General features: G+C 38.2%; 1 protein-coding gene across 1 annotated transcript in view; it reads left to right on the top strand.

Annotated features, from left to right (window-relative positions):
• UNC13C (unc-13 homolog C) overlaps window positions 1-16,291 on the top strand; it is a 215,474-nt gene that overhangs the window by 129,917 nt on the left and 69,266 nt on the right. Inside the window, exon 18 of the mRNA XM_067305207.1 lies at window positions 1,472-1,557. Coding sequence (XP_067161308.1) covers window positions 1,472-1,557 — 86 coding nt within the window. The remainder of the gene's footprint in view (window positions 1-1,471; window positions 1,558-16,291) is intronic.

Below are 16,291 nucleotides of genomic sequence, written 5' to 3' on the forward strand. Positions count from 1 at the left end.
AAGTGGTTGCTTGAGATGGAATCTTCTCCTGGTGAAGAGGCTGTGAACATTGTTGAAATGACAACCAAGGATTGAGAATAGTACAGAAACTTAGTTGACAAAGCAGCGGCAGGGTTTGAGAGGACTGACTCCAGTTTTGAAAGAAGTTCTGTTGTGGGTAAAATGCTATCAAACAGCATCGCACGCTACAGAGAAATCCTTCATGAAAGGAAGAGTCAATCGATGCAGTAAATTGCATCGCTGTCTTATTTGAAGAAATTGCCACAGCCACCCCGGCCTTCAGCAGCCACCACCCCGATCAGTCAGCAGCCATCAACATCGAGGCAAGCCCCTCCATCAGCAAAAAGATTACGACTCGCTGAAGGCTTGGGTGATGGTTAGCACTTTTTAGCAATAAAGTATTTTCTAATTAAGGTATGCACATTGTTTTTTTAGACATAATGCTATTGCACGCCTAATAGACGACAGTATAGCGTAAACATAACTTTTATATGCACTGGGAAACCAAAGAATGTGTGTGACTCGCTTTACTGCGATATCTGCTTTATTGCGGTGGTCTGGAACCAAACCTGCAGTATCTCCGAGATATGCCTGTACTTCCTTCGCCTGAGCTGGGTCACCTGCTTCCCTCTTCTTCTGTGCCCTGAAAACTGCTCATATTAGTGTCAGTCCCACACCTGGAATAAGGACACACTTTTTTAAAAAAAGGACAGGCAAATAGCTCTTCTTTTAAATCTGATGCGAAACATACAGTATCTGTCACTACAGTGTCAGCTTTTGCTAATGGCTAACACTGATGATGGTAACAGAGAGATCAAAGCTTTGCATAGAATAAGAAGCAGCTGTGCATCTGTGAAGCAGATGTGAACAAAAACTCACTTGCTGACAGCACCAATGTTTAGAAAGACTGGTTTTCAAAGATGTTGCAAGACCAAAACTAGAAGTTTTAATTAAGAGTATGCATTTTTCATACATTGTATATTGTTTACTGATTCATCCCTTACTTCAAAGGGCTCTGTTGAGCAGTGAAAGCCTCCAGAGAGTGAACTAGGTTTTCAACTAGTATAAACTAGTATAGCTCCATAGCATAAAGTCAAGGAAGTTAAGGCAATCCTGCAGCTGCTAAAGATCTGAGCCAATTGTTCCAGGTTTTTCATAAGTCATCTAATTTATCTGTGGAGTTATCTGCAAGATAGATCTGATTCTAGTTTTTAAATATGTCATGTGCTGGAAATGATGCAATACATGTCTTACTACTTAGCTGGGTCCCTAACATTAGGCTAAAGGAAGTTTTTATTTGATGGTTGGTCAGTTCATAAAATTTTACAAAACAGAAAATACAGTACAGTGCATACTAAAGGTAATATTTTTTGGAAAATAACTATTTTGTGGAAATATTTGCCTTTCTGCTGTACAGCTGTAAACATAATTTATAGCAGCAGGTGCACTGATGTAATGTGATTGATTGCAGGTTCCCTCAAGAGCTGAACATGGGAAAAATCAGTGCTGAAATCATGTGGACTCTGTTTGCCCAGGATATGAAGTATGCTCTGGAAGGTAATTAATATTAACTATTAATTATATTAGAGAACTCACCAAGACTGATTTCCAGTGCAAATCACAGCTGGCATCAGATTTCTGCATGTGTTAAGAGTTTTCTAATATACTTGTCTAGGTGTTTTTTGGTTTAGTAAAAAAAAAGAAGGGTTGTGTAAAGGAAGAAAATCATTTTATTGGGACTGTATGGAGTTATCTGTGGAAGAAAGAGACGAAGAATTGTAACTGCAAATGCTACTACTTATTACCTAAAAATCATTAATGTCAAAAGAAATACAGATATCCTTGCTAGAGAGCATTATAGGTATCCCAGGTTTCATTAGCTGAAAGTTGTGAATGTGCCCATAAGAAGCATTTACAGAATGAAGAAGACCGCATAAATAGATAATTAAACCTTCTTTTGTTCTCTAAAGACAGTTTGTATTCATTTGATCTCCAACAGAATCAAATGCAGTTCTCCCTTTATTGTTTAGGTAGTACTGTGGTTAACCACAGGGGAAAAAATAAATGCTTTTTTTTCTGTACAGCAGGTGATCTCCAACTAATGCTTTTAAATCCATTCATTATAAATGGTTGTTGCAGAGAGCCAAGTAAATATACCCACCCCCAACTTAAAAAAATACTGAAGAAAAGAAATTAAGGAAAAATTTCTGGTAAATGATTGAAATACTGCCAGCCCATTTTGCCAGCTGATTATCAGATAGTTTTGAAAACATGTCTCTTGAACCATAAATTCCTCAAACTCTCCATAACTAGTATTTATTTCTGCAGAGCAAAAAGTTTTTAAGGCATTAGCTGAACTTCACTAATTTTATTTATCTATTAAACAATGTCAGAGAAATGAAAGAGTATCTTAGTTTCCCTCTGACCCCAAGAATATAGCTAAAAAAAATGGAAGCTACATGCACCAAACTTGAATTTGATTGGAAAAATTTTTTTTACATTTTAAGATAAGTAGTGAAATGTATTCTGTTGTATGTACGCAGTCCTTAGAGACGTTTTTCTCCAGAAAGGGGGCCGGGGGAAGGAAGGGAAGGGAAATGATAGTATCTCAGGAAACAGTTGTTAAGGAATCAGTCCAGTTTATACTGGAAAACTCACGGCCAACCTCAGGGTGGTGTGAGAGGAATTATAATGTAGAGTAGTGTTTTCACAAAAAAACATACAATTTCTCTTATCCTTCGTTTAAAAATTGTTATTAAGAACAGAAAAGGGGTTTATAGTTCCCTCCAAAATTTTTTACTCACACAATAGCAGAAACAACTAATCAGAACAAGCCAGATTTTCTGATTTTTAAGTAAGCAAGACTCGCATTGTCTTCAGCCAAGCCTGCTACTAACTTCAGAGCATGTCTGCTAGTGGTGAAAATAAGTATGAGGTTGATTTTAGACAACAATGCACTCAATAGGCATAAAGGATAAAAACAATATTTGAAGATTAATTTCTGTATTATTTGGTCCAGAAAGTCTAATATGATAATTGCAGTGTGGTGGTATTTTGATAGTATAATCATAGATTTTTATGATGATAAAAAAGAAAAGAAAGGCAAGTAACTAGAACAGTTATTAATGGAAGAATTGTTTTTTTTCCTCTGCTGTTGTGCTATTTTATTTTGTTACTTATATTATTGGAATGTGGAACTTGCACATATGAGGCAGCAAAAGAATTTGAAGATAGGAAGGAAGGGAGGAAAGAATTCCAAGAACAGCAATTATAATATACAGAATTAAAAAAGCAGATATAAGAAAACCAGCCTAAGGTGTAGTATGATGTTTCAAGGGTATGTTGTATAGTCCAGTCAGAGAGAATCAGAAGGACAGGTTCAGGAAAGCCAATGACAGGGAGAAGATCATCCTTCAAGAGAGATCAATAAAGTTAAAAGCTGCCAAGAGCTGAAACGCATGAAGAGAAAGTGAAAGCCACTATTTTTGGTTAGAAGGTGTTCCTGGAAATATCAGTGAGAAGAGTCAGGTGTCTGGAGAGGCTGTAAAACAGGAACAGGTATCAAGATAGGTGTTCAGCAACTGAATGTTGTGATTGCACTTACAGATAACTAGCGCACAGATTAATATACATTTCCAAAAGCGTTATATTGTCATGCTTTCATCACTTTGGAGGTATAGTACATCTGTCTGTACACAGACAACCCTCAGCATCCTAGTACATTATAGTGTTTTAATTATTGACCTATAAATGCTGTATATTGCAACTAGGTAATTTGCCACAAACTACTCCATTTGCTAAGTAGAGCTTATTGGTCTTTCAGAAGGCTTCAAGTAGTGTTTTTTATACTGGTTGTTAAGAACAGAACAGGAAACTCTTCAGCAAGAGTCAGTTATACAGTTTATGAAGTGTAGAAGGTGTGGCTGGATCAGGATTTGAAAACAAATATTAGTGAAGTACCGTGATGCTGAAGGAAAAGTTATAGAGGATTGGTAGGAGGCACTGGATTTTCTAAGTCAATTCCAAACCAGCCCCTGTGCATGTTGTTCTCCTATCTGTGTTGCTGTGGATACTGTCTTTCCAAGGAGTGCAAATGTCATTTTTTTGTCCTTAAAAATCCCAGGTCACTCCAGGAATCAGTTGTGAAACAGTTCCTATGTATAAAGAATAAGTAAAGAAAGTCAAAATTAATTGTAAACTATGATAACTATACATAAATTCTTCTTCTACAGTTTCAGCTTATTCATTCTTTAACAGGCAAACCCAGTAAATCTAGTAACAAAATACAGAGCCACATACTGTTTCTCTCTCCAACTTTACTCTCCCTAAAATCATTAGATTCTTTTTCTGGATATACTACAATGACTATGAGTTTGATGCTGCAGTCATTAACGGCAATAAGGGTTTTCCCTTTGAATTCGGTGGGAATAGGAGCAAGACCTTAAATAGCGTCATGCTCAATCCTCCCATTTTTAATGGAGTTCATCATTAAAATGCATTGCATTCTGCTATGCCAATCTTGCCTTCCAGGTTATTAACATAGGGTACCATCTGTTCCTATGTAGAGTCCAGGGCTGTTATTGCAACCTTTGCCTGATCCAATTTAATATTAATCTCCTCAAGCAGCAGCATTGTCTTACCTTTTGTGTTATAAAGTTGATTCCTTTTTCTGTCTGATCAAGAACTGATGAAGTAGACCCACATCATTTGCAAAAGGATCATTGACATGATAAACAGTGAAATTAGCTTGACCTAGATCTTGTTCCTGGCTCTTTCCCCTTTGCGTTCCCAAATATATCCAGCCACTACTCCCATCAAAGTAAATTCAGGGAGTGAGTATGTCCTAACTCCATTCGCTGAGAGAAGCCCAATACAAGACACCTAGTTCATGCTCCGCTTTCCTTCTTTTTCCCTGACAGCAGTGAGAATGACTGTTCAGGCCGGGGCCCTTGAACAGCCGAATCCTCTTACAGCAGCTCAGGGGCTGCCTGGAGCAGCAGCTGCTGCTGGGGAGAGGAGTGCTGCTTCTCAGCAGTGCTGTCTGCCCCCATGCAATAGGAGCCAGTGGGCTCGGGGAGCTGGGCGGCAGCAGGTGTTGCACCCCTCTGCCTTTCTTCCCCCTTTTTGCGCTCTTGCACAGAAATAGTCTAGCCCTCTTTTGACAGACAGGGGAGGGTGAGCTAGGAGGCTGCTGCTGTGAGATGGAGAAGGGAGAGGGAAGAGTGGCCTCCATAGCAGCGGTCTTTTGCTAGAGTAGAGAAGTACAGTGGCTGCATGTGGCTGCATGTGGCTGCAAGGGAGGGTCCTTGCATGTGACAGAGTAGATGGCTCCTGCTGGGGCAACTAGCTCACTTTACGGGTGAGGGAGTAAGGGGCATCCCAAAGCACAGATCCAGTCTTCACAGCTGCCGAGATCAGGGCTACCCTGTGCCAAGTTGATATGTCTTGCAAAAAGGACTGCTCTACAATTTGGTATTTAATTCATTGCTTCCTTCTAGATTTTCCTCCCTTTTAAGTTAATAACAATGTATAGCCTTTGAAGAGTATTAAAAGTTTTATGCAAACTTTAACAAATTAATTCCACACCAGTTCTAATTCTCTTTCTGGTCTGAGGAGCTTGGAATTATTTTCATGTGTAGATTTTTTTCATGCAGAAGGTGTCATGTTTTTCTCTCTGAGCACTGACTTCATTAGATTTGGCTGTTTTTTCCCCCTCTCTGCAGGTTATTCATGAAGCAACAGTGATTTGCAGGACTGAATATATATTGTTGTTTGACATTTAGTTTATGCAAGTGTATTTGAGCTTATAAAATGTTGACATTACTTTTACACTGTCTGCTCCTCAAAGTATTCTGTATCTATGGTACAAGTCATTGGGAATGGGGCCAGAATTTCACCAGCAATGCCACTGATTTGTTTTTGACCTCATATGATAACAAATTTGTTCCTTTCAGTGCACAAAGCTGTGAAGGTTCAAAGATGGTGAGAGAGTAATGAGGTGAAATTAGCCACACAATTTAAAAAATATCTTTTTTCCTTTGTGTCCTCAGAAATCACTTCACATCTTTTGTATCTCTAACTTTTGAATAGGTAAGATCAAATGTCCAAAGCTATCCAGTCTGTTAGAAAGAGAACTTTCAAATTGCTATTATTATGTTAATCTAATACCTCTGTTGGTTGTTGCCAGAAGTCAAGATTAGGATCAGGCCAGAAACCAATTCACTGTTGTGTTACAGCAGTAGACAGTCTCTGCCCTGCAGAGCAAAGATTCTGAAGTGTCAGGCCTTACAGAAATAGGAAAAGAAAAAGAAAATCATCACACCATTTTATGCACCTAACATAGGTTTGCTTTTTTAGTTTCCTTTCATTTTCAGTGCATAGGCAAATACAATCCTTCTATTTCTCTGATGGATTCCTCTTTCATGACAGAAATTGATAAATTGGTTTGAAAGAGGAGAGGCAGGTCCAGGAGTGGATTCCAAGCACAAAGCTGGCATAGAAAAAAGCACAAAGGCTGATGCTGCCCAGAGAAAGGTTATTCTGTTTCAAGTCTATTTTCACTCCACTTTACAATTTACAAAGTTCTCCATAAGAAAGAATATAGCCTTGGCTTAGAGGAAAACTAAAGAGCAGATTTGTGTGGGACTTGTATGCGAGGGAAAGCAGGGCAACATCCACTAAAATTCAGGATTTCATCAGTATCAAACTATGAAACTTTTCAATTTTAGTGAATGAACACATTCCAGCCAGTGTGTTCCATCATCGTTTTTCCAGAGACCACGATGAATGAAGAGTCAAATTTAGCTTTCATGGGGGCTTCAGAGAGAGAGTAAGAGCAGAGGTAAGCAGATTAGAATTGGGGAAAATAACAATCCCTTCTTCGGCAGATAACTTGTAGAATTGAATGTGACGTGACTGGAAAAAGAGGAGAGTTAGGAATGTGATTTAGTCAGCATAACAGGCAATGATGATAATAATAGCAGCTACAATTTGTGCATTCTGGAGACCTGAGTTTTGTGAGTAGGAGAATCTAGTCGAGTGCATGTAACACAGAGATCCTCAAGCTTGGCAAGAAGCAGTTTAGCCATACCAAAATGGCACTGCTTTGTTGGAGTCACGCTAATTAAGACAGATGAAGTGAACGGAACTATTGAGAACCTGAGTTTGTCTTTCTTCATGGCACTGTGTTGTGCTATATTAATGTATCATCTTACTTGGTGCTACCTAAGGGGTTTCTGGTACTGCACTGCCTTGCACTGGGGGACATGCTCACTGTATCATTTAATCATCCCCTAAACCATTTTCTTTGCTTTTGCATACTGAACCATAATTACAACAAGTACTATTGAGTCTTTACACTGTATTACAAGCCTATGGTAATCTTAACAAGTTAAAGCTTCTTTATTTCTGATTGTGGGGGTATTGGTGATGCCAGATGTTACTGAAAATAGTGGAGTACATCAGTGAACACATGGCTTCATTATTTAGTTTTAAATTTGTCTTTCATAACAATAGCACTGTATTGCCATTTGTATTTAATATTTAGAGTTCTGGCCTTATTTAGTCCCCTTTTAGCCACTGATTATTAATCTTGTTGTGGAAGACTGTTATTAGCTCTTACCCAGGCAGTTGCTGATTGTAAATCATTTGTGTATAAACTTTTCGTGAAAATTCCCTAATTGTGAGCAAGACTCACATTTGCTAATACTACCATGCTGGGTTATTAGATAGTAAATGATGGCTTGAATGAACCCTACATTGTTTAATAATTAGGGGTTATTTATACATCACAGGGCTCTTTCCCTTCCTCAAGCCCATGAGTTGAGTGGGAAGTATGCAAGTATGGATGTAGTGTTCCCTTCAACCCAAGGGACTGTTTATCACACCTGTAGGAGCAGAGCAGAGCTTTGCCTGTTAGAGCTGCGTGCCAGCCCATGAATTAGTTTCATTCCAAGGATCCCCAGGGATATTTCAGCTACCTGAATGCCATGTTCAGAACGCAGACTCTCATCAGCCTGTGAATTTGTATGAGAAGAACTCAAAACGTATTTTGGAGCAAGAGTGAAGTTCAGGGGAGGGAATTACTGAATGAAGGCTATAAAACAATACATACAGTGAAGCAAAAGTCTGAGGAGTGATACTCATTTGTAATTTGAACTTCTGATAACAGCTCAATCTTATAGTCTGTTGTAGGCAACGCTTCTCCACAAAGTAGCTGCAGACTTTTTTTTTCCAAAAACAAAAATATTGACATTCTGTATAAAAATAACTAAAGGACCTTACTGTAATGTACTCTCACATTCATTAGCAGTTGCTCAAGAAAGCATATTTTTGAGAGAAACCAGCCCAGTGTTCTATCAGAAAAGGCAGTAGATCGTTCTTGCTGCCACAGTTGGACATCTGCCTTCATTGGGAACTTAAAATAGATTTCATGTGTGCAGGTAGCAGAAAAGATCTTCTTAGCAAGAACAAACTACCTGAGGATGGCTTCTTATCATATCTATTTCACAGAAATATCACCAAATCCTATCTTTTTTTGATGCAATGAACTAGAGAGCTATGCTAACTCTCAGAAGACTAATATAATTTCAAAGAAGCACCTTCTTTCTACAGTGCTTTTTCTGAGTTAGTCCAAAATCTGCCAAGACTGGCAAAGTGTATGAGATTCACTTATGGATACAAGACCTCAAATAAAAGAATAAGAATATTTCCTTATGACCAAATGAGCAACCATGGGTGATCAAAAGGTCCTCTATAGTTTATTCGGTACCTCAACTTGGAAGAGTATTATGCCTCTTCCTTCTTTGTATGCTTGATTACTGTTCTACACCAGCAATATGATATAATAGTTTTACACATTTCATTGTAGCTCACATTTTTACAAAAATTAAGAGTTGTCTTTTGTTCAAAATCATTTTATAGCTGAAAAAAGAAATCAATTGAAATTGTGATTCTCTGCTCACAGAAAGTCACCTGCATTGTTTATTTCAGCTCTGTGTCCGCTGGTTAGAGAGAAGGTTCACCCTTTTCCTCCAGCCCATTCCCACAACCCAGTTATTTAGTCTAGCAGCTAGGCTTTGAATTTCCCTATCCTGTTTCTTGAGTTTTTTTCCCCCTTACCTCTGTCAGAGTGGAGCTGCCTAATTCTCACGTGGTTGGAATGGGACCTAGCTGCACCTCCTCATGAATTCTGTGCCCCAGTCACTCTGTAAATCCACTTACATTTTGGACACCTCTACTTCTTCCCTTTCTGAAACAGTGACCAGTGACAGCTTTCTTGAAACAAAAGATTTTTATTAACAACTGTGATAAAATGTTAGAGAAAAAGAAATTGTAAATGAGCAAGGAACCTACATGCTATTTTTAATTTTGGCCAATCTTAAGCTTCACACCAAGCCACTTTGTAAAAGCTTTCCTCATACAGCAACATAATAGAAACAACTGTTATTCTCCCAGCCCCTTTCAAGAGCCTTTATTATTAGGTTGAAGACTCAGTCTTTTATTTCAGGACTTTTTCACATATGAAAATTCATTAGTGTCTCCCCCACCCCCACCTAGGTACACTGGTAAATTTTCCCCTTATGGGCAAGTCCATTCCTTCAAAACTAAACATTTCATACAGGTCCCAGCATCCTCAAGAGAATAGGATAAAGCCATTAAAACTGCTTGCTCCCACCTTATCTTTTAATAAGCTGTAAGTGCAATTTGTTAGGTAACCATTAGAGAACACCTCTGTGTTCTTGCTTCTGCTATACAGACTGATCCAGATACAACGCAGGTAATTATTAAAGCACAACCTCACATTTATCTTGCTGCCTGATTCTTCCTGTTTTATACTCTATTCTGGTAATTGCTTATAAAATGCTATCATGCCTATTTGGTAACATTTTACACTTTGCACTCTGGTGACACCCACAGAGCAGAGATCAAGTCTTAAGGTTTCCTTGATGGAAAGATACATTTAAAAAAATAACAATAAGTAAGTGAAAGAAAGTTAGCATAAAAAATTACATTAATAATGCAAAGCTGAGTATTCAGCAGTTAAGACACACCACAATTAAGACTGCCCACATTACCTTTATTCTCTTTTTCCTCCACAGCTTAAGCATTATAGCACAGCATTTAATTATAACGTTTTCAAGAAGCAATGGTTTCCCAAGAATCTTCTTTCTATGTTTTGTAGTTTTTGCACATATTAGAGATTTCTGAAAGCCTAACAATGTAAAGTCGATTCCTGCATCACTGTTACTTTTCCTTGTTTTTTTGATTACTTTCTGATTATATTGATTCCTTTAAATAAATGTTGCAACTTCCGTATGAACTATTTGAAACATGTATTCTTATATGGCAATGGTTAAAACTCTGCTTCTGACCTTGTATCAGATAGGATGGACCATTCTTCTGCTGCATTCATAGTTTGCATTTGCTTAGGCTTTCCATGGTCAATTCATGTACAAAACAAGAATTTCACTAACAGTAAAAGAACATTATTCAGATTATTGTGGTTCTTGGAAGCAAGTACTTATTTCCTTTTATAAACGATAGTAACCATGTATGTCAAAAGGCAGAACTTTGTCTCTATGTTCTTTGAATATTATTGATCTGTTTAGCTTTCATGGTACGCAAGTTTCAATCTGATGTGATATTGAAAGGCATAAAAGCTATATATACACTGAAGTTGATCTTATTAAACTATTTGCTGTACTGGTATTTTTGCCTTAGTTGCAAGCAGGATAGAGCAACTTTATGCTTAATCAGGCTGTGTATCTTGCATCTTAAATTGTCTTGTTGGTGATATACACTTCCACTTTTCTGGAAGTGCTTTACCACTTGATTGTGAGGAAGCAGTGTTTAGGGCATCAGTATAACACAGTGGGGGAAAGATAGCAAATACAATCTTTTGTAGTAGAAAATATCATTGTTTGTGGCAGATTAACACACCCCTAGTGATATTATATGTTGCATCTCTTAGATACTGTGTATCTAAGTATTTTAAGTCCTTGAAGTTCCTGTAAGGTGTTCACCCCTCCCCAGAAGCTATGCACAGCTGTGCCTTTTCCAATGCTAAGCAGGTAGCCCTGAGCTCACTTGTTCTTCCTGCTGTGAAATGTGAAGCAAAGCAGAGCTCTCTGAGCAAACAGACTATCACTTTGAGAGCTCCTCCTTGAAAATAAAGAACAGTGTCACATCAGTTTTTAAAGCACATTGCATTAAGTCAGGGATTGATCAGCCAAATTCAGATGCAGGCAAGGAGACAGAAAAGAGCTGTAAATCCATCTTCTCTGCACACTTCAGAATGAGACACTCTGCCTTCCTTCCCAGGTTCTGGTTAGAGAGGAAATGGAACTCTGTGGTTACAAAATCTGAGCAGGATCTATGCTGCCTATCATAATTTATCCACACTCCCTTAGTAAATTCACTTGGACACCCTGTACCTCTGTTTCTCATTTGTAAAATGTGAATAGCACAATTTAATTAGCTCACAGAGATGTTCAAGGCATAATTCATCAAGTTTGTGAAGTGTTCAAAGATATTTTGATGAAAATTTCCAAGCAAATGCAGAGGAAAGAATGAGTATGTAGAAGTATCTTGTGAAAGAGTATATTTCTGAAAGAATTGGGAGAGGTTTTTTTGTCAGTTATAGTGAGTGCAAACCAAGGAAGGAAGTAATGACAGAAAAAATATTTCAGTTTTCGTTTTCAGTTTATTATATTAATCTTGACACAAAGAGCCCTTTCAGAAAGGGCAGTAGTATTTCATATTATCAAAACGAATTTAAATTATACTTAATTATCAATTAGTTGTGTCTTGCTCTGTGTTTCAGTTAATAACCACTGACTTCTGTTGCCTTTAGTGAAGTGTAAGAATACTGGGATGAGAAGTCTTGTAGAGTGTAATGCTTCATGCTAAATCAGTTACAAATTATCTTTCTGAGTTTGTGTTTTTCTTCCTTCATGGCCGGATCCAGTGCGTCACATTCAGAGTCTTTCTGTTCACTTCAGTAGCAGAGGGTTTAAGTCAGTGGTGCTCTTGCTGGGTTTTGTAAGTTTGCTCAGAAAAATAATAGAAATAGAAATAATAGAAAACTCACTTTTCTCATATATATAGCTTGAGTTATGTGTTACAAGTCCACTTACCCTTCCGAGCCATAGCCAGAGTCACAGCAGGCACTGCCATTCTGTACCACTGCGGCAAGGTGCTGAAGTCAGTGTTTTCCTTAGTCCCAAATCTGTTAATTGCAGACCTATTCTGGGCTTTTTTTCCATCTTTTCTACAAAGACGCTTGAATGTCTCCATGTTGTCAGCTCCCACCATGGTGTCTCTGAAGTGGGCACTGACACACAGCACCTTGCCTTCCTGGGGCAGAGGAACATGCCCCAGTCCCAGGATTCTGCCACCTTCTTCGGAAGGGAAATGCTGCAAAGCTGGGTATTTTTAGTTTGAATTACATCAGTCTATCCAAAGGTGGCCATTTTCTCCATAGAATATTTGCAAGTCATGCAAATCCAAACAGCAGCACAGCTATGCACGTACCTGGTTGGCTACCGGTTACAAAACTGTAATTTGGTCTGCATGGCCTGTTCACTGCCTGGCTTTTCTGTAGAAACTGTATGCCAGTTTATATGCCAAGAGCTATGTCAGTTAAAGCCAATTGTGACTGTGGGTTTTGTTCACTGTCTTAGAACTAAATTGAGGCTGGCAATGTGTTTCTTACAGGTCACTAAACAAGATTTAGCTCATTTTAACAGCTTTCACTGATTCCTGACTTAAATCAGTGACCTGAAAGTGAGATACTGTGTGTCCTGTTACCTATTCCCTGAACAGTCCAGACCTAAATGCTTTTAATTTTTTTTAGTTGCAATATGTACTGCTATCCAGAAGCTCTTTCAACTACATAGTGTGTCGGTAATGAACCTACCAAGGTATGGAAACAGGTGTATGAGCTGTGTACCGCAAGAAAGAAAAACATGATTTTCATTAATAGTTGCAGGAGTGTAGTTTGTTGGGACATCTAGTCCATTTGTGGTAACTGTATATATCATTTCTAGTCAATTAATTATGAAGTTTTATTTAAAAACATAAAAGTGTTCAGTTAAAATAAGATCTGTGCTATACATAACTTTTACTAGTTAACATACGATCATGTAATAGAGTTTAATTGTGTTAAGAGATTATATTGCTAAGCTGTTTTGCAGATCTTGGAGTCTGACTCCGTTGCTTGTTTATACCAGATCAAAATTTGGCCATACAAATTCAGGCTTCATTGTATTTATTCCTCAGTGCATTTACATAGTCATGTATGGTGGCTTTCCATTAAAATGTTCTGTGTTGGCAGTTTTCCTCTAACTGTTTGGCACTGAGTTTCTCTAAAGTAGCTGTTTCTGATTACGATTGGAGGAAGTAGAGCGCAGTGTACTGATCACCTGTGGTGTGGTAGCTCCTGTGTTACTGCCTGGCTAACCTGCATGTCGCCATGTCAGAATGGCATGGGAAGTTTGGAAAGCAGTGGCAGGAATAACTGCAAGGACAAGTTTAGACACTATAGCCAGAATAGGCCATGGCAGAGCAGCCAGCTCCTGCACTGCAGGGAAGGTGCATCAGGATCAGGTACCAAGAGCTGTAACATCTACCTTTATCCAAAAAGTAGCAGTTCCATAGAGGATCATACGGCTGTAACGCTTCCACAGTGATTGGGAGGGAGGAACACCAGTTAATGAATCAGCATTATTCCTCATAGCGCTTTCTTTCGATCTCTTGTTCTTCCACTGCCCAAAGTCAGTTCGTGCCATGCATATGCTTCTTAATTGTAGGGCTGAACGTTCTGCAATAGCAGGTTTTCCGAAATGTCGTTCAGAAATAAGAAAAATAGCCAAAATATGCAGCTGGTAGTCTTGAGAGTGACTGGTCAGTAACTGAGTGCAAATAATATAGAGTTATGTCACTACGGTTGAAAATAGCATCTGAATTTTGTTGGGAAATTTTTCTGCGGTTAATCCAAACACAATTCCCTTATGCTTAATCTTAATCTAGAAAGGCCATTTCCATTTTAAAGTTCTATAATACAATAGCATTTACTCAGATAACATTTAAACCAATATATTTCAGTAGCTGATTGTTAGGTAGTCAGTTTGATACACATTAATATTCTTTATCGTAGTTACTAATCTTTGAAACTTTGTCTTTAAAGTCTGATTGGAAACTTTTTGATCTTCATATATATTTGTCTACATCTCCAGTCAATTTGGTCATTTTTACAGACAAATTTTTTCCTTGCAATTCTTGTTCATAAGGATTTGAATTATTTTTTACAACCATCTCATCAGAATCATTTAAGCAGTTTACTCGTATCTTGTTACAAAAACAATGGCTAGGAAACAGTTATGGAAAAAATTTTTTGCTCTCAGCTTTTGTGCCCAAATAAGGGAAGATCAGAGCTGAGCAGAACATCAAATTGATTGTCTTCACATATAAGATGTTCATCTTCTATGAAGGATTTTAGATTACCCTTTTTTTCATTTTTATCAACTAATAAATATCAAAATTTTCACAGATACTTGAAGTAAAGCCATTACCTAAAGGTTTAAAAGGGAGCAGGATTCTGCAGCAAATGGAATTCTGTTCCAATTTACTAAATGTTGTCATGTCTTTAGTGTCAGGTAAACAGTTCTACTTAATAAGCCATCGTTATGGCTTCATTGACAAAACACGATGACACTATAAACATCAGACCAAAACCTAATAGTTGTGTTACAGTTTCTCTTTATTTGCTGTCTTAAGGAAGTCTTCTCAGCCTCCTTTTAGCAGTAAAATGCTGGAAAAATACCACATGATACTCTAGAAATAGTATCTCTGGCTCCAGTGCAATGAAAACAGCAAGAGAAATTGGAACAATAGCAGTTAACGTTTCTGGGGCCCAGGAATTCAGCAGTTGCACACTGAGCTTCTACATTAATCAGGCCAGTCTGAAAGGTCCTCATAACCCCCTTTGAAGACGTTCCACAAGCCTTGGCCAAAAATTGCTCCTCAAGCACCTAATGCTCTGCCTTTTCTGATCCCTGTCTTGGCAACACTAAGCCATCTATCTTGGCAGTGCTGAGCAGATAACACCTCCCTGAAACCACACTAAGATCTCTAAGATCTGCAAGGTGTGAACAATTCAGTCTAGTAGGTATTGTCAGGACTTTTCAGGCTCTGTATAAAACCACTGGTTTGAGGTGTCACTGCTGCTCCGTTTCTCCAATACTTCTCAGGTTAGAAAACTCATCTAGGAAGCAGGAGACTTGTGTTCTTTTCCCCATGTTGCTTGAACCTTCATCCCCCATCTCTAGGCTGTTTTGGTAGGCTTTATCATCCCACTATGCTGTGAGTGAATGACTGAAGATGAATTGAGCAAGAAATCTCGAGCATAACTCTGAAGCATAGTTGTTTGGGCTCAGCCCTGTGAGGAAAGTATACTGGATTATAGTCCTTGATCCAGTGACTCTTTATACATTTTTCTGTAAAAGAGCAATTGGCTGCAATTAGATTATTTGCTCGATACAGTGTTACCATGTGTATGGTTGGTTTCATCGCACAGCATGCATATCTGCATATAGTAATGCATTTCACATGCCAGTCTTTCAAAAATCTTTCTCTTCTTTACACAAGAGAAGATTTTCTTATTTCTCAGTGCTGTTGCTTGCCATAAATCTCCTGAAAGGTGTTTCTGTATTTGTAATTTGTATAGCTGAAATTGAATGACCAATTATACAGTTTTCATTGTAGCTGCAATTACAATGTCCATTGCTGTGAACCTGGGGAAACCATATATGCATTAGATCATTATCTCGAGAAAGTGTTTAAAAAGAAGGGGAAAAAAGGGCAGTACAATCAATGGTGCAAAAAGAAGCTTTTACTGAACCTGTGATAGAGAACGCTAATGAAAGTGCTACACAAACATACAAGCATGCACACATTACAGTTTAACATGTTGCACTTCTTTAGCGGCCAGCACTAAGCCTTATTTTTCCCTAATTGTATATGCAAAAAGATGAGTAGAGTAATACACTTTTGGCATCAAAAATGTATTTCACTTCACCACAATTTTGCTGGATTCCAAAGTGGACTGTGTTACTCCTTGAAATGATTGTTTGGCATGGGTGCTTAAGAGCATTTGCTCCTGCTGAAGTCCTGATGACAAAGCTGCCATTCTTGTCAGTTGAGATTCATCCAGTAAATATCCTGTGAAGAAAGCATCACAACAGAAGAGTATGGGAGGGAGCAGGGAAAAAATAACAGAAAGAAATAATTT

Source organism: Apteryx mantelli, chromosome 15 (assembly GCF_036417845.1).
Source record: "Apteryx mantelli isolate bAptMan1 chromosome 15, bAptMan1.hap1, whole genome shotgun sequence".
In the NCBI taxonomy this organism is placed as follows: Eukaryota; Metazoa; Chordata; class Aves; order Apterygiformes; family Apterygidae; genus Apteryx; species Apteryx mantelli.